The 18,733-nt window shown below is 42.8% G+C and overlaps 2 protein-coding genes across 2 annotated transcripts; both read left to right on the top strand.

The window, feature by feature from the left end:
• Positions 1-7: 7 nt before the first annotated feature.
• Positions 8-17,875, top strand: RB195_024611 (uncharacterized protein; the record flags this gene model as incomplete). The annotated part of the gene is made up of 4 exons (XM_064212446.1): positions 8-111; positions 2,013-2,105; positions 13,036-13,172; positions 17,766-17,875. 4 exons carry the CDS (start codon positions 8-10, stop codon positions 17,873-17,875), a joined length of 444 nt encoding a protein of 147 aa, XP_064068327.1.
• RB195_024612 (uncharacterized protein) lies at positions 711-4,598 on the top strand (the record flags this gene model as incomplete). Its single annotated transcript, XM_064212447.1, has 3 exons — positions 711-782; positions 3,937-4,039; positions 4,465-4,598. 3 exons carry the CDS (start codon positions 711-713, stop codon positions 4,596-4,598), a joined length of 309 nt encoding a protein of 102 aa, XP_064068328.1.
• Positions 17,876-18,733: the final 858 nt, after the last annotated feature.

Below are 18,733 nucleotides of genomic sequence, written 5' to 3'. Positions count from 1 at the left end.
AGTGAATATGCTGGAGTTGTTGATGGTCGGATTTAAGCAACAGCCAAGATTGTTAACAAAATTTATTACGGCTAACGTTTCGGCGTTGTCGCCTTCGTCAGAGCCTGGAAAGTAAGAACATTTGCAATATATCCTCTCAAATGCCTCATCCAGAACAAGTCATCATCCCCTAGGATATTACACCCGGAAACAAAAACCAAAAAAGCTCAAATCGTTGTGCCCACCTTAGCAGCCGCGTTGCCGTGATGTTAGTGGATATCCGCGTGGTGCTATCGCTCCGCTGATACTAATTAGGATGCGACCCGCATATGACCCCGTAGATCAAACCCTACAAAGGTCTTGATACAGAGCCAGCTCGTTGGTCACGGCTAAGCACTCTTCCTTTCTATTCATTTTTGGACCTTTTGCATTTATCCAAAACGCTTCTAAAGTTCTGCGAGCTATAATTTCGGGTTCGTACGATAGAACTGTGACAGCTATGCAGAAAGGAACGTTTTCATGACATTGTCTGCGGTGGCAGGAGACTGCTGGAGTGGCAAAGAGACTTTTCCCCAAACTAAGCAGCCATACCACGGCGAGCTTAGCTTTCACCACAGGTTGTCGCCCAACCTATATGGATCAGGGAACCACCTTGCGACATTTTGCCAAAACGGTGGTGAATATTAGCAGTGGTTTACTCCTAACTAGGCTTCCGATTCCGAGAAGTCGGAATGTCGGATGTGTCGAACTCCTTCTCAGCTTGGGAGACCCTGCCGGAGGAAGAACCTCCGTTGTGCATCGCAGTTCGACGCCCAGTGCCACCTCCACGCCACTATGAGGCGGCAAACCGTTGTGGAGGATAGTCCGATCCTATATAGAAGCTTCGTGCAACAGCAGCATCTGTTAAGAAAAACGTTTTGCTAATATGATGATGTGGTCAATTTCATAACGGTACCTTCCACTGGGCGACTTGGTATGGAAAGCCCATCTTTTCGCTCATTTCACAGTAGGCCGTTAGTTCAATCTAACATTTTTCGAGCATTCTTTGCACCCCAATTTGGCTTTCAAATCACCAGCAGTGACTTTGTAGAAGGTATGACCTTTTCCATGAAATTTCTCTAGATCCACACAAAAGGTTTCGACTTCATTTTCATTGTCCAACTTGATGTTGGGACGGAGGCGATGAAGACAGTCAAACTTAATGTTGATCAAGATGTTTTCATCTGTAAATTTTCGGTTCAGGTTGTCAGTTGTTCGAACGAGTCACTATTTCATGGCCATATTTATGAAGAAGGCAAGGACTCTTCCAGCTCCTCAACTGTCGCATGTTCCCAGGAGCAGTTCTTCTCCAGTGTCAAATACGGCATTCAGTGGATGGCGTCGTCTCATCTCGGCCAGTCCGATGACGTCGTACTTAATCTTCCTAGCTTGCATAATCAGATCTTCAGTGGCCGCTTTCAATGCAGTCTAGTGCGTTGTGTACACAGATCGACATCGAAATCCCTTTCTGTTTCGGCAGACTGGATGAGTCCTGCAACCTCTATCTTCCTGACGCTGCCGTAACAGGGGTTCCTCTGTAGAGGGAGAGGTGGCTAACTCTGACATGCGCAGCCGTCACATCTGCCTTGCAGATGGGCGAACGGTGGAGTGTTCTTCTCTCTGTTTCGATTTTCCTGATAACGATTGACACCAGAAACCAATTTTCCAAGGTTGAGCCTAAAAGTAGACTGAGTTTAAAAAAATGAAACGAAAAATTAGAACGATAAAATAGGAATAACAGAAGAATTCGCCTCAATGAATGTCTGCCTACTGCGCTTTAGGATTCCATCGCAAATATTGTTATTGTCGTAAAGTAGTAGTCTAGTAGTTGTTCATTATTCTGTTAAACTCCCGAATAATTAACATTAAAGGTCACTGATACATGAGATGCCAGTGATATGCGAGGTGTCAGTGATACATGAAATCCCGCAGATGCAATTTACTACACATGGGCACATGCGGTGAATAATAGAATAATCCAAATTCTCATTCAGATACTGCCTCTTTGGTGATACTGTGAACACCGCATCTCGAATGGAAAGCCACAGTCCTGTTGGCCGCATTCACTGCAGTGAATCCGCTGTTCTGTAGGTTGTTAGCACTTAAGGTCGAAAAACTTTTAGGGGTAACCCTTGTTAGCAAGGAACGCTCTCGGGTCAGTAGGTTTCAGCTGTTTAAATATTTTTTCACTAGAGGGAAAAAGGCACTAGAAACGAGTATGATGACGTAGTCTGGTTAATAAGGCTTGTTATTGACTTGAAGCGGGTGAAGAGTTGGATTTGGGGTGGACACAATATGGAATATTGATAAACAAGAAGCACATGAGAATAACACGGGGAAGCGAGCACAGGGAAAAATTGTCCCGTTTTCCAGCTGACACCAGAGAGAAGGACCAGTAATTTTTGTACCTTATACATTAGAGGTGAAATACAACACCGCTACTAACTTGTGTTCCAAAATCCGTCGCAAACCGCCGGAATCCTTGGAAGTACGCAAAATTAAGGTTTGAAGATACCATTCGAAAGCAAATGAGCTGCTGATTCCAAATATACTACAAAAATTAAGTACTGCAAAAGTTCGACTTTCCTTGAATCTCGGCATAGAGATCGTCTGCGATATAGAGCGAAAATCGGAGAGCAAGGAACGGGAATAGGAAGTGCCATATGTTCTAACCTTCCTTCGCTACTATTCCCTGCAATGATGTACAAACCACAAGATCCCAATTCTCAAGTGGATGCCAAGTTCCGTTTGTTCACCACATCCGTTTTCTCTATTTTAAAACGTTTTCGAAGGAAACGTCCTATTTCAAATCTCACGCCCGAGCAACGCTTTGGCCTACGTGAGATTCGCGAACTCTCAGCATGTGGCGAGATAAAGGTCTCTATCAGCGATGAAGGAGGAGAGTTTGTAGTCATATCACGTGATCTAGACATGGCTATCACTAGGCAACACCTTGATGACGCAACACTCTATCACTCTTCGTCATATGAAGAGTTCAAAAAACAATGTCGTCATCTCAATAAAGTTTGGGTCGAGACAGGAAAGGCTGCGGGGTTACATAAAACAATGATCACACGACTGAAGTACGAACTTCCTAGTTGCCCGGTTCTATACTTACTGGTAAAAACACATAAGCTCTCCCCTTCTGCTCTCCTCTCAGAAGATCCAGGGGTATTTAAAGTACGTCCTACCATAAGCAATGTAGGCGGACCTGCTGATAGAATATCGTGGCTTTTAAACGTCATACCTGCTCCGTTGCTTAAGTATGTTACCGCGCATTTATCCAACACCAACATGTTTCTTGAGCAACTTCGAAGAGCGCGCTTGGGAAAAGAAGGTGTCGTTGAATCCTTCGATGTTATTTCTCTTTACACCAATGTCTCAAACAGCGCTGCAATGCAAGCCGTGTTCGAGCTACTCGTAGAACACCAAGACATTTTAAACCTGTGCGGGTTTTCCATAAGGCAAATCATGATGCTCCTGGATGAGTATCTAAAGTGCTCCATATTTCGCTGGTCGGGACGCTACACACAGGTCAGGGGTTTGGCCATGGGGCAAAGACTAGCTCCCACACTAGCCATTGCATTCATGTCCAAATAGAACAACCTATCCTGGAACGAAGATCTTTCTTGTACTGTCGTTACATTGATGACTATTGCATTATATGTCCCACTCAAGACGAGATGGACACTTGTTTCGAGTTTCTAAACCAGCAAATCCCCTTACATACGATTCACGTGGGAGAAACACAAAGAAAACTGGCTGTCCTTCCTTAATGCAGAAATACAGTGGTCCAGCGGTGAATGGAATGTTTGATGAACGATGGTTCTGAAAGCCTAGCAGTAAAAATATATTAGTTCACTGTCTTTCCGCCCACCCTTGGGAAACTAAAAAATCTGTCGTTAAAAACATGTTTAGGATAGGGTGACATCTCATGTCCAGGAGCGGATCGATGCGGTTAAAATAGCGCAGCAGATCGCAACCTTTAATGGTTACATTGCTGATGTACCTCGTAGGCCAGGTACATCAGCAATGTAACCATTAAAAGTTGCGATCCGCTGCGCTAGGTTTATCGCTGGGTATATCCCGCGGATACATCTCGTTGCAAAGAAGAGGTGTTTATAGAATCTGCGCTAGTTTCTCAAAATAAAGCGAAATGTTTATTATATTTGTAATCAGAAAGTTATTTAGAGCATTTTGGTACTCCGCATCACATATGAATTCGGAATTCCCATTCTCTTCAGGAATTTACAAAAGCGCTCCATTGGAGGTTAATTAAAATTCATAGATTCCTAGCTGTGGAAAATCTGCTCGGTAATTTTCTAAGCGAACAATTTGTCTTTGGCAACAGTCCAAATTGTAAGCTTCTAGCTTTGAAGGCGCCTGGTTTTTTCAATGTCAAACTTACAACTTTGCTCTATTTCGCTATTTCTTCCAACTTTTGAGCAGTTGCCAACGCCTTAGAATGGACGCTCAAGTACTTCCCTAGCAAAGCATGCTTCAGCATGGCTCACCAGGCACCTCACACCTCCGATAGGCGACTCCTCTGGCGATTCCGTCCCACAAAGACACCATTATGATTGAATATATGCGAACGGCAACGAGAATTCTGCACAGTTCTTGCACATCAGAACTATACAGCTTCCTTGGTTTTATAAACTTTCGAAGAGAAATACAAACAAATGGTGCAAATTTCCCAAAAAGAAAGAAAAACGAAGGAGGAATTAAGAAACACTAACACATTAAGGACATTACTGAGGGAAAAAGTTGGAATTTCTAATATTTTAGAAGTTTCAAACTTCTCAGGTTTTGCAGTTTAATTCGGCTAATTTTCAGTTCTTTCTTTTCTCCTTCTCCTTCTCTTTTTTGGTTCTCGCTTTTATTTCGTTTACTAGTTTGCTTTCAATTTCCTTTCCAGACCTTTCAAATTGACACTATTGTTCTTATGAGTAAAAGGGTGCGCATCAGGAGGTACTCAGAGCAGCTGTCAGAATATATCCTTAGGAGTTGTGTGCGTCGATGATTGCGCTGCGCTGCAGTCGGCAGCGACAGCGGACCTTTCCGCATGCAGGATGCCCCGCCCATCTATTTTTCGCAGCTGAGCCTAGGCAGATTGATCAAAGGTATATGGACTCCAGAATGCGTAAATGACCATTGCAATCCGCATAGATGGGGAGGTGTTCATGGGGTGATGTGAGATAGCTTATTTCTTATCGGATTCAGAACTTGAAGAGTTTAGAGCTTGGTTTTAATTGTTTTTGAAATCCACTGTTTTATTGGTGTTCAAGTGATATTGATGCTATGAATCGCCCTGGCAAGTGCGAAAATTGTCTTGCAGGCACACTATATTCTTTCAGGCATGTCCTGCAGACAGGACACCGTCGCGACACATCGCGGGTCAGCGATTGTTTCTAGACGAAACCTCTTTTTCTAAACATGAAAAATATGGAGTGAAATAACGGGAAAACTCACTTTCAAAACTATATTCTATTAGTTACGATTTCTACCTTCTTGTGCGAGTAAAGAGTTGTATTCAGGTTCTACTCTAGTTAGTCGCCGATATATATATATATATATATATCGTTATTTTTACCGAGCAATCTTCATTTACAAACGGATTTCTCATTGCGGAGCTCATTTCTTACCATTTCATTTCCTTATAAGCTCGTTTTGTCAGGATATCCAGGCAGAAATATCATTCGCGTCTTCGGTGGAAGGGGTGGGCGGAGCCTAAGGATGGGCGGTGCGCCTGAAAGGTGTAGCGGCGATCGGTGCTACTGGCTTACACATCGGTTGCGCCCAATTCGTTTGGCCACCTCCTGGGCGCCCCCCCCCCCCCAGTGAAACTGTGTGGAATTCTCGTTGCCGTTCGCTTATATTCAATCATAATGGTGTCTTTGTGGCAGGGGAGTCGCCTATCGGAGGAGTGAGGTGCCGGCCGAATCATGCTTGGACCGCCATAACCATTCCAACTATGTATTATCGCTTGCTATTTGAGTGGGCGGTGTTGAAATTCTGAGGTATTGTAAATCAAAGTGAATTTAACATCATTCGAAAAAGCGTCTCTCTGCAAGAAAAACTAACTGTTTCAAGTATGGACACAAATCCGTAGGGGCTGCAAAAATCTTGTTTTTGTGAAAGCAGTAGGAATTTTCTCCAATCTGGTCACTTGAAAACTATGACCAGCTGTCATCCAATCCAGGCGCCTAAATCATACCTTGTAAAGAAAGGTGAGTTCTAGGGAAGTACCCAATCGCGAGACTTGAGCTTCCAGTCTAAGGCGTTGACAACTTGTCGATAGTCCAACTTAAGCAACAGCCGAGATTGTTAACAAGCTTTATTACGGCTAACGTTTTGGCGTCGTCGCCTTCGTCAGAGCCTGGAAAGTCAGATCATTCGTGATATATCCTCTCAAATTCCTCATCCAGAACAAGTCATCATTCCCTAAGATGCTACATCCAAAATCGAAACCAAAAGAGTCCAAATCGCTGTGCTTACCTAGGTACCCGCGTTGCCGTGATATTAGCGAGCTTCTGCATGATTAAATCGCTGACAACTGTTCAAAAATCGGAAGAAATAGTACAATAGAAATAGAAATAGAGCAAAGTTGTAAGTTTGACATCGAAAAAACCAGGCGCATTCAAAGCTAGAAAATTACAATTTAAATTACTGCCAAAAACAAATTGTTCACTTAGAAAATTATGGAGCAGATTTCCCACAGCTAAGAATCCATGAATTTTAATTAACCTCCAATGGAGCACTCTTGTAAATTTCTGAAAAGAATGGGAATTTAAAACTCATATGTGATGTGGTATACCAAAACGCTCTAAATAACCTCCTGATTACAAATATAATAAACATTTCGCCTTATTTTGAGAAATTAGCGCAGATTCTATGAAACCTCTTCTTTGCGACGAGATGTGTCCGCGGGATATGCCAACGCCAGGATTGGGGAGGTGTGAAAAAAATTAACGAAGGTTGCGGAAACTTTGCTTGTTTTCAGGCCACATATTTGTCAAAACTAACGGTTTGCGGCGGATTAATCCGTCGGAGACGGATTTTCGGACACAAGTTGATAGCGGTGATGTATGTTCATAAGTTCCACGTCTGCATTTTCTGTAGTATTTCACAAACTACTCTAATAGCACATGTGTGAAGCCTGCAAAAATGAACCAATTATATTAGACTATGCAAAGTTGTAGAGTGAGGAATAAATGGTGAGCCTTTTTTTCAACCCTAAAAATGCACATATTATTAAAAAAGTATTGCTAAAACATTGAGTATCTCTAGGGAATTCTCCGCCGAAAATAGTGTGCTGACTGTTTTTAGTTTCGATAACTTTTCTTTTCGAGACCGCTGGTTGCAAATTGCACCAGCAGCATATCTCGTCAATCTTCCAGTTATCACGTACTCCTTTTTGACGTTCAGACGACACGCAACCCACGCTAGACGTTCAGACTTGAGTTTGCCGCTCCAATTCTTTTTCCCTCTAAGATGCCAGTATGTGGTCGTCGAATCGAGGTATAGAGTTGAGAAATAAGTCATGAGCGTTTTACAAACTTAAAAATGCGCATAGAAATAGAAATAATTGGGGAAATGGATTAGCAGTTTAAAAGAGAATTTCTCGTCTTTCGGGTAGTATTGTTTTGTTTTTTTTTCTTTGATTTCATTGGTTTTTATCATTTGGATGATTAAAATGTTGCGTGAGGTAGACAAAAGGAGCATTTTCTGCACAACTTGTTCTCTGCATTTAATCAAGGCCAGAATTCCGCTAAAGTTGAAGTTAATGTTTGGTACTTAGAAGGAATAGTGCTCAAAAATGTCGTCCGCCGCTCGTGTTCGCACTCTCAAAATTGGACTTTTGACCCACATGTTGGATCATACGCTGGTTGACCAATTGGACTGGGTTGAGGAGAAATTCTTTCCCTGGCTTCTTTTTCAATTTTTAGGAACAATCTTTAACAAGTTTGCCAATAGCGCATATTCCATTGCTGTCCTAAACCACTTCTAATGTCTTTCCAAGAGTTCAGTAAGTTTTTGGAAGATTCATACGTGGTTTTCCCATGTTTTTTGCATTTTGACGGTTTTCATGTCCCATTCGGTATCCTCCATTGGAAGACTAGGTGTGAAGTGTCCTGTTTGTCTACTTGACCCCCACTTCAATTATCCTAAAACACAAAAACCAGTGAAATCGAAAAATCAGAGTAGTAAATCTTGTGGAGTGAGGAATTCTCCATCGAAAGGTTCATAACTTTTTGTTAACACATTTCATATCATAATGTATATGTTACTCTTAAAGGCATCACCCCACGAATCTGGGGTGGTACAGACTTCAGGTGGAGATTTCCTACATCGTATCGTAGATTATGGGGAAGAGGGTGATTCCGTCTATTTCTTCGCAGGTGCCGTAAAAAATGGCCCGGAAGATGCGGCGCGTGCACGAAGCTGGCGCACTACAATCGAACTCGTTGTAGAAAATAGCGCGCCGGAACGCTCAAAGCCGTATCTTTCGTGCGGTTTTTTTAACGGCAATTAGGAAGAAACGGACGGAATCACCCTTCTCTCCATAATCTACGACCCCGTATAGGCATAACCTACCTGAAACCCGCACCACCTCAGATTCGTGGGGTGATGCCTTTAAAAAACGTTCACGACTTATCCCTCAATCCAGTACAAAAATAGCTGACCATTTCTTCTGGATCGTAAAGAATGAAACAATTCTCTTGCGTATTTGTTCTTTCGCATCATTCTCCTCTAGTTCTTCATTCTACCGTACCCTCTGCATTTTCACCAAATCATATCCAAATCTACAGCCCCTTTTATTCACCGCTTTTGGAAGTATACAGCATATGCACGATGACGTCTGCCATTTTTCTTGTCTATCTCAATGCCTTCGCTTGGCGATGTAGGAAGGATTACCTGATGAAATCACACAGCGCAATTTGTTCCCATTGTTAATTGAACAATATCTTCACAGAGTTACTTGTACCGTGGTATTCTATGCCGTCCGAGTCTCGATTTTAGGTCAAAACACACAAAAAATACGTGGAAAAATGCAAAAAAATGACAGAATGGAAGAATCGAACCTAGAAACATGCAACATCACCTAAGGTTAATTTAATTGCAAGCTATATTAACCGGACTATGTCGTCATGCTTGCTTCCAGCATATTTTCCCTTATTGGGGCTGTTAACTCTTATGCTCTGCGAATACCTTGCACATGAGCTTTGACATTATTAAAGGCATCACACCACGAATCTGAGGTGGTGCAGATTTCAGGTGAAGTATTCGTATACAGGATGGGAGACTACGGAGAGGGGGGTGATTCCGTCCATTTCTTCCTAATTGCCGTAAAAAACGGCCCGAAAGATACGGCTTCATTCGTTTTGGCGCACCATTTTGTACAAGAGGTTCGATTGGAGCGCGCCAGTCTTGTGCGGCGCAGCATCTTTCGGGCCGTTTTTTACGGCAATTAGGAAGAAATGGACGGAATCACCTCCCTCTCTGTAGTCTCCCATCCCGTATACGAATACTCCACCTGAAATCTGCACCACCTCAGATTCGTGGGGTGATGCCTTTAAGGCTCAACTCTGGCCCAGATACTGACCTAGAAATGTTCCCTGGTTACGTTTAAGTTTAATATTCGTGGTACACATTGTTGTTCAATCTGCAACCGATACGATTGATAAGTACCACGTTTAAAGAATACTTTGTGAGTTGATGGAAATGTTTGAATCCTTTCTGTTTGGTAACTTAAATGTCTTAAAGGTATCACCCCATGAATCTGGCGTGGTACGAATTTGCGGTGGAGTATTCATATACGGGATCATAGCTTGTTGAGAGACGATTGATTCTGTTCATTTCTTCCTAATTGCCGAAAACGGCCCGGAAGATACAGCTTCGAAACTTCCGGCGCACTATTTTCTACAAAGAGTTCGATTGGAACGCGCTGCATCTTCCGGGCCGTTTTTTACAGCAATTAGGAAGAAATGGACGGAATCACACCCCTCTCCATAATCAACTATCCCGTATACGAATACTCCACCTGAAATTTGTACCACCTCAGATTCGTGGGGTGATGCCTTTAAATCTGCATGAAGAGTAGCTGGTAGTGAATATTAGATGGAATTATCAAAGCTATTTTTTTCGTTCATTTAATGTTAACGCAAAACGCACGCAAAAGTCATTCGCACCACGTGCTTGCTCATCGCTGACCCGTAGCAAACCTCCATAGCACTGAAAAAATCTCATTTGTAAACTCCTTGCTTTACTGCCGCTGCGAAGAGCCACCCAAGATTTATCTTACGGTCCTGCACGTTCCGTGTAAGAAGCCTGTGCCTTCAGTTTCTTATCAGAACCACATTTTGTTGCTAATACACTTCTAGTCTAGGGTGGTGCAATCACATAGGAATTTTCTCTCCAAATAATGGCGGACCAACAGATCTGTTCAAGTCTAACACGGGTACATAGATTAGAATTGAGAGGAAACAACAAAGGTAGAAAGCAGTGTTATTCATCCTTACCACGGATAGAGTTATCGATAATTGAAAAAGGACTGCAATCATTATACGTCGGAATTATCCTTACGAAACTACCCACAAGGAGTTTGAATAATGATGATAGATATAAACACCCCATCGAATGCATCAAGATCCGCTGTGGAAGAAAATTTGTTACGGGTCTTCGTCACAGTTCCCCCTAAAAATCAGATACCAGATTAATCGCTCGAAAGTGCATAAATCATAACCTCACTTCTGGCATCCAATTTTATGTATTATAGAACAGCAGCTGAAAAGTGGTCGACATTACTGCTCCAACGGGAAGCTTTCGGATCCAGGGCACGTTAGCCTAATCGATATCTGCATTTTCGAACTTATGATCAGTTTAAACTGACACACACACAATTCGCGTATCAAATTACAGAGGTCGGTGTTTGAATATATATGGGTTGGTCGCACCACCAACCCATACATATACATACATAGTTACGCAAAACGCAAACGACTATGAACTCTCTTTCTACCGCAGAGAAGAGAAAGAGGAAGACCGCGAGGGAGAAGGGCAGTAATGATGACTGGAGCTGCGTGGGCGAAAAAGAGCATTTTCTTTGTCCCGATGAGACTTAGCCATTTCCAAGACAAAGATTCCGTTTGTGCGCTCCGAATTCCGACTTGCTATCGTGTCGGTGAACCGTACATTGCCCGGTTTTGACAGGATGAAATCTGAACATTTAAAGAGACATCCACTATTCCTCACCAGCATTCTGGTGAGGCCTTTAGGCGTCAACTGTAAGAATGCAAGGTTCCCAATCAGAGAAGTTATCGCCAAGTCTGTTCAATGTCCATAAACTGTAAACTCTTTACAAGAATTAGCCCCAAAGAACAAATACTATCAGATGAAAGAAAACCAGGAGAGAAGCCGGGGTTTCGAAAAGAAACTAGCGTCTTAGAGGTCTTCGACTCAGTTGAGACGGAAGCTGCGCTATGGAAGCCTTGGACAATCAAGGCGTCCCTGCTCACTATGTAGAGGTACTTAAAGAGTTGTGCAGTAGCTTCACGACCGAACTTTTGCCCTTCTATAAAAACAGCATCGTTGACATGAAGAGGTGGGTTTGGCAAAGTAATACCACCTCACCCACAATATTTTCTGCCACTATCGGGAAAGCAATGCGAAAACTGACGCAATGCGAAAACTGACTGGTACGACATGGGAGTGAAAGTTGATGGTCGGCAACTGCATCATCTGAGCTTCGATGATGACATCGCTCCGATTACACTTAGCTTCAATCAAGTAAGGCGAGTACTGGCCGAAATCAGCGGACTTGAATCTGCGAAGAACGATGGTCATAAGAAACTAAGGGGTCTTGGATCCCTCATTCATGCTCAACGTAACGAACGTATTCAAACGCCCCAGTTGTGTATACCTATGTCGGAAAGCGAACAAAATGCGGTCAGCGTCATTGAACGCTCAATCAAAAGAAGGGTGCTAGGAGTATCTCGATTCACAAAAGTAAGAGAGGGATTCAAAGTTCTGTCCCTTGTCAGCAATCAAAGATTAGAGACTCCTCGATTTTGCCAAGAAAACAAAATAAGTTGAACACGTAGTGTGCTTCAACGGCAACCGTTGGATCAAGCGAATGAGTTTCACATGATATTAAACGCCCTACAAGAAGACCACCGACGGTTGGTTAGCTTTCATCACAAAGTCCCTCTAAGAAAAACTTGATGCTCTTCGTGTCGATCGCAAAAGGGTCTCGTGTCCATCGTAACCACTGGGCAACTCTCGCACGCAATCGGGACAGATGGAGGAATTACCGGCACCCACTTGATCAATTCAAGGAACAACGGAATTCAGTGAGTGATCAAGTTGGAGGTGACGTATCTGAGTAGAATAGCGAACGCAAACGAGTTGAATCTAGAACTGCTTTTATGAACGTTATGAACGCGTATGTGGCCAATTTAATGGCTCTGAAGGATCAAGTTAGAAGCTTTGTTTACACAAACCTTTGTAATAAAAATCAAATTTAATGTCTATAGAAGTCAAAATCAAAGATAAAGTCACAGCCGTGTCAATCCACTTGAGATGCAGCAATGCGTTTTTACTGCAATTCGTAATCGTTGAGGTTTTGAAGCGCGTGTTGGCCTGTTTAATGACTTGCGGACAGCCTATAATCAAGTCAGTGTCTCTATCTTTCTAGACAGGTCTGGTACCAATTTGTCGACCCCGGAGGGATGAAAGACTTGGCTTGCTCTAGGATTTGGAACCATCGACTGTGTGGCTGCAACGGATCTCCCGACTACGCCACACCCGCCCCCAAATCTTCTCAAATATGAAGCAAAGCTTACTCAAAGCTACTAATGATAATAAACTAATAATACTACTAATAATACTACTAATGATATTGTGGGTAGTAATATGTGTTAGAAGTACAGAACTGCTGCTACTAACTGCTAAAAATTATGTTTAGGTAATCCTCCACAAAGACTTGTTATATATCTATGTTATTGTCGTTTATAGAAGTGCTCAGCAAACAGGCAGGTTCGAATTTGAATCACGCGGGAAGGTTCAAATCAAAGGGAAAGGAGAAATGAACACATACTTCTTGCTAAGAAGCTACAAGCGTTCCATATGGGAAGTGATCCACACGCAAAGAGGTAACTCTTTACACCATCTTCGCCTTGCATGATTGCAGAAAGAAAGGCATCTAATAGTGTTTCTATGATTGTATTTAGAAAAAAAAACACTTATTACTCAAACATCATGGATATTTAAAAGCAGCATACCACACGTCTGACGTGGAGAGGGAACTCGCGGAAAAAGCTATTGGGTTGTAGATTGCGCGATCCAAGGTGGTTTCGTTCGTCTCTCCGTAATCGTCGTAGAAAAACGGCGTGGAAGACGCCGTTTTTTAGGACGACTTCAGCTGCAAAAGCGCCCCTTGTCCACGCACTGCGTCTGCGAGCGAGGGGTCGAATACTGAAGATGTCTTTACACCAGCTTATTCAAGTAAAACCGACGTATAAGCTGCTGAGGGGAGCGAAACATGCACATAGAAGAGCGTTCAAACGTCCTTTTTAGGGGATAAAGCGGTTCCTCTGCCGTCTTTTACGACGATTAGGGAGCGGAACCCCATCTCCAGCTTTTCCCGCGGGTTTCCCCTCCACGTGTCCATTTGTAGTATGCTTCCTTTAACTGCCATTTCAACTTCTCCATCTATTTATTTATGTCAAGGATCATATATCCTTAGGGCGCAGTTATCCGGGACTCATACTCGCTAATAAGTAGCCAGAGGTAATTTCTCAGAGAGGTTTTACACTAAATTCTAAGAATCTTAGCGTTTGGCGGGCAAACTGCCACACACTCAAAGAAGCTCATTTTGTTTTTAAAAAACGATGCAGTAAGGGAATAATAGGCAAAATAAAGGAAGGAAATCAATTAGTGCTTACAAACCGTGAACAACAAAAATAGCAAAATAGACAAGACGAAAAGTTAATTCATTCGTGTCACTACTAACATTTATATATCTGGTAAATACAGCTGCATATCCTCTTGAATTTTTCATAATATGTGTGAGACTGGATGAAACTAAACAAGCCAGTACAATTTTCTTTCTTCTCATATTAAGATCTGAGCGTGGTCAACATCCTATTTATCGCTTTTGAGAAGCAAGATTGCCTTAAGGCAGCCTTAAGGCGGTTTCTTTGGTCTTTACTTTCTCTTTAGCCTTCTAGTCATAGTTTTGCTATCATTCATTTTTAGAACTTTGGTGTTGATTATTTAGTAACAAACTCTTCTCCTTCTCCATTTTTGCCTATTCTTCTCTAATCGCATCGGTATTACCGTTGGCGTAGCGTTTTCCATTTGTATTTTGTTCCTAACGTAGACAGCCAGCCTAGGACAGACATAGGGTACAAGAAATGAAAACTTCAAGATATCTTATCTGCTGTATTAAAGGCAGCATACCCTGGGAATCTGGGGTGGTACGAATTTCATATGGAGTACCTGTAAACGGGGTCGTAGATTATGGAGACCGGGGTAGTTCCGCTCACCTCTCCCTAAATCACAGCAAGCAGCCGGCCCCTGAATGCTCTTTGTTTTTTGTACGATGCCTTGTATTGCAGCGCGCCACCCCTGCACACGTAGCGTCCCTTAGTGCCTATCGGGGCAATCTGAATTGATTTTGAACGAATTGCAGGGCGGAAGTAGCGCAAGGGGTGGAGCGTCGCAATAAATGGCGTCGTACAAAACAGCATTCTGGAGGCGGCTGTTTGCAGTGATGCAGGGAGATATGAGCGGAACTACCCCGTCTCCATAATCTACGACCCCGTATACGGATACTCAACCCGAAATCCGCACCACCTCAGATTCGTGGTATGCTGACTTTAACAGCGGCTTTCCTTTCTGTGCATTATGAACTTGTGCAGAACAGATTCTTGTTGTGAAGTGTTAATGTCACATTGACCATGACTTTTATCACATTTTTATTAGACTGACATATTAGTCTACCTCCTTTCTTTAAAGCATTCACACCTCAACTGTAGCGTTTATTTAGAAGCTATTTGAGGTACAAACAAGTTGTGGGGGATTCGCAGAAGATGACGCAACTAGCATTAAATCGCATCGGACCATCTCGTAACTATATTCATATATTATTCATATGTTATTGCTGAAACGTTATCATTTCCCTCTAAAAATATGTCATTTCGAAAAAAGGTAAACAACATATTTTATTTGTGCCCTAACCATGTCAACTTTTGTGTCAACAAAACACAATTTGCAGCGAGCGCCGCTTTTTGTCGTATCGATTTTTATAAGCTGTACACGAGGTTGTTAAATAGATTTATTGGCTAACGTTTCGGCAATATCGCCTTCTTCAGAGCCTGAAATGGGCGATTCGATCTACAATTTAAACGACCAAAACTCCACAACTAAACTGATAAACTCCATGCCTACTTTCAATCATCAATTTAGCGACTACACTGAATGCTCACCTTAGATCGGAGATGCCTAGCATGGACCGCTCACTGATCAAGCACGAGGGCGAATGGTTCGAATGTCACATTCGGATCGGAAGAACCATTCGAGATATGGCGCGAGTCCCCGCGTTATCGACAGACATTCGCTCTTGCGGTTTATTCTAGGGTTTTTGGCTAGGATCCAAATTTGAAATTAGGGTCCAAATCTTAGCGCACGAATCTAAACCGTTGGCTCGAAAATCACTGGAGACATTTTGGATCCAAGCCAAAAACCCTAAAATGAACTGCAAGGGCGAATCGATAACGCGGGAACTCGCGCCATATCTCGAATGGTTCTTCCGATCCGAATATGACATTCGAACCATTCGCCCTTGTGATCGATCAGTGAGCGTTACAGGTTAGGCGTCTCCGATCTAAGGTGAGCATTCAGTGTAGTCGCTAAATTGGTGATTGAGAGTAGGCATGGAGTTTTATCAGTTTAGTTGTGGAGAGGTTGGTTGTTTAAATCGTAGATTGAATTGCCCATTTCAGTCTCTGAAGAAGGCGATATTGCCGAAACGTTAGCCAATAAATTTATTTAACAACCTCGTGTACAGCTTATCCAAATCGACACGACATTCAACTATGCCGAGGTTCATTGAAAGTCGAACTTTTCAACCGCCGCTTTTTTGTTTTTGCTTGAAGAAAGGTGTAGCTTATTGGCATCGATTGCTGCACGAAGAATATAAGCACGAGGACCATATTCCATCAATAAGAACAAGTAGTACTGGTTTCGATCTTCAAAGATGGCAATTCTAACACCAGCAATAAGGAACGTGAATGGAGTACATTTGGTGAGATAAGCTCGGAGTGATCTACTATGACCTACTCCACCCTAGCAGAACCATCACTGCGGAACGTTACCAACAACAATTGATGCAATTGAGCCAAACGCTGGATCTCATACGCCCCAAATACGCCAAAGGACATGAAAAAGTGATCTTTTGGCACGACAACATTCGGCCACATGCTGCAAAAATAATCAAGGAAACTTTGGAGGCGCTTTGGGATGTCTCACTCCCGCTCTGTCAACCTGATATTCCTCGTTTCGACTACCACCTGTTCTGGTCGCTAACTAATGGCCTAGCGAAGCAGCACTTCACCTCTTTCGAAGAAGCAAAAAGTGGGGTCGATTCTTCGATCGCCTCAAAGGCGAGGAACTTTTTCAACGCAGAATCCGTATGGTTCCTGAAAGATAGGAAAAAGTCATAGCTAACGGTAGACAATACTTTGAATAAAATAAACACCAACTTCTCTGAATGTAGCGTCAAAGTTATCAAAAAAAACCCTCAAAACTTAGTTGTACCCGTAGCATGACGAATGCAAGCAAGTAAACTTTGGCCAAACAAAGGTGTGAAAGGCTGGTTACAGCTCCATATCTGAAAAAAACTATTTACTCTAAAAAAAAAAACTTAGCCTGACTTTACATACCTTCATTTTGAGCACCCTGTCATCTTTATTGAAGGCAGCATACCACGAATCTGAGGTGGTGTGGATTTCAGATGGAGTATCTGTATACGGGGTCGTAGATTATGGAGACGGGGTAGTTCCGCTCATATCTCCCTGCATCGCTGCAAACAGTCACCTCCAGAGTGCTGTTTTGTGCGACGCCATCTATTGCAACGCTCCACCCCTTGCGCCGCCTCCGCCCTGCGATTCGTCGAAAATCATTTCGGTCTTCTTGTGATAGGCAGTAAGAGGGCTACGCGTGCAAGAGTGGCGCGCTGCAATAGAAGGCATCGTACAAAAAACAAAGAGCATTCAGGGGCCGGCTGCTTGCTGTGATTCAGGGAGAGATGAGCGTAACCACCCCGGTCTCCATAATCTACGGATGCTCCACCTAAAATCGGTACCACTCCAGATTCGTGGTATGCTGCTTTTAACCACATATGGATGTTTAGTAAGTATCGTTTGAATATTTTCTGTACATGCAGACTAGCTAGACAATCGCAAGCAGTCTTTAAAGAGAGCGGAGTAGCTAACAATCGCATCCCTATACGACTTCCTATAAATGTTGCAATAATTATGATCGTAACTGTATTGTGAGTCTACTTAATTTATTGTAGTCCTCCTGAAATAAATCTAGTTCTTTTAACACCACACTTACAACGTATGTGTTGTGTTTACGCTGACAATCTAAAACCTTCACTATCCTCATGCATGAAATCATTGTTGTTAGGACAATGGAATTCACTTTTCATGTTGGAATTCTGGTTCAACTGCTTTTTGCAGATGAAAATGTGAATAGCATCGATGGCTATCAAGAGCTGCGAGATGGCTTCGTCGATAACTCGACCACTAAGAAGTCGTACAAACATTCTTCCGTATGTGTGATTTCGTAGCAACTGATTGAAGGATTGTTTCTTAGTTACTTTCTGAAAGATCAAACCAAAACATGGTTTTTCCGATCAAAGATATTCTACAACGAAACAAAATTGAGGTTGCTCCTGTTAGCAAACCTACACTTGAACAGATAGCAGTTTTTCAGCCAAGTAGTCACTTCTGCGGTAGTTAGGCTCTATTTCTTTTGATGGTTTGGAATGAAGTATTGCTTACCCGTATGCTCTATTAAAGACATAGTGGTCTGCTTTTTCATGTGAAACCGTAGACCTCGTTCACCTCCCTTATTTCTTGTAATATGTGGCATAAGCACTTTTGACCATAAGGTTTGTCAGAAATAAATGTATATATAAGGAGGAAAGATGGACCTCGCATAGCTTGAATTAGCGTTTGCGCGAAATGGGGCTGTCGTCGCCACACGAGGCAGTTGAAGGGACGGGGAAACACAGGGTGTCGGCAGTCAGCGAGCAACTATGGTGCACTATGGTGCTGTCCTTCATTACAACATGGCCCTCGACACAACATTTGGATGACTTCACACGGGGAAGAATCATCGGAAAACCGAAAGAAGAACAAAGTGAAACGAATGTAGCCTATGAGTTTGATATTGCACACATCATTGTTTCACGTGCATGGGAGCATTCCGAACCAACCACAGAGCCGGAAAGCCAGACTCACTTCAAGCAGCGTGTGCAATTGCAACCACATTTAAAGGCATCACCCCACGAATCTGAGGTGGTACGGATTTCAGGTGGAGTATTCGTATACGGTCGTAGATTAAGGAGAGGAGGTGATTCCGTCCATTCCTTCCTAATTTTCGTAAAAAATAGCCCGGAAGATACGGCTTCGAGCGTTCCGGC

Source organism: Necator americanus, chromosome X (genome assembly GCF_031761385.1).
Source record: "Necator americanus strain Aroian chromosome X, whole genome shotgun sequence".
Classification (NCBI taxonomy): Eukaryota; Metazoa; Nematoda; class Chromadorea; order Rhabditida; family Ancylostomatidae; genus Necator; species Necator americanus.
This window is presented reverse-complemented; position numbering and strand designations above follow the sequence as displayed.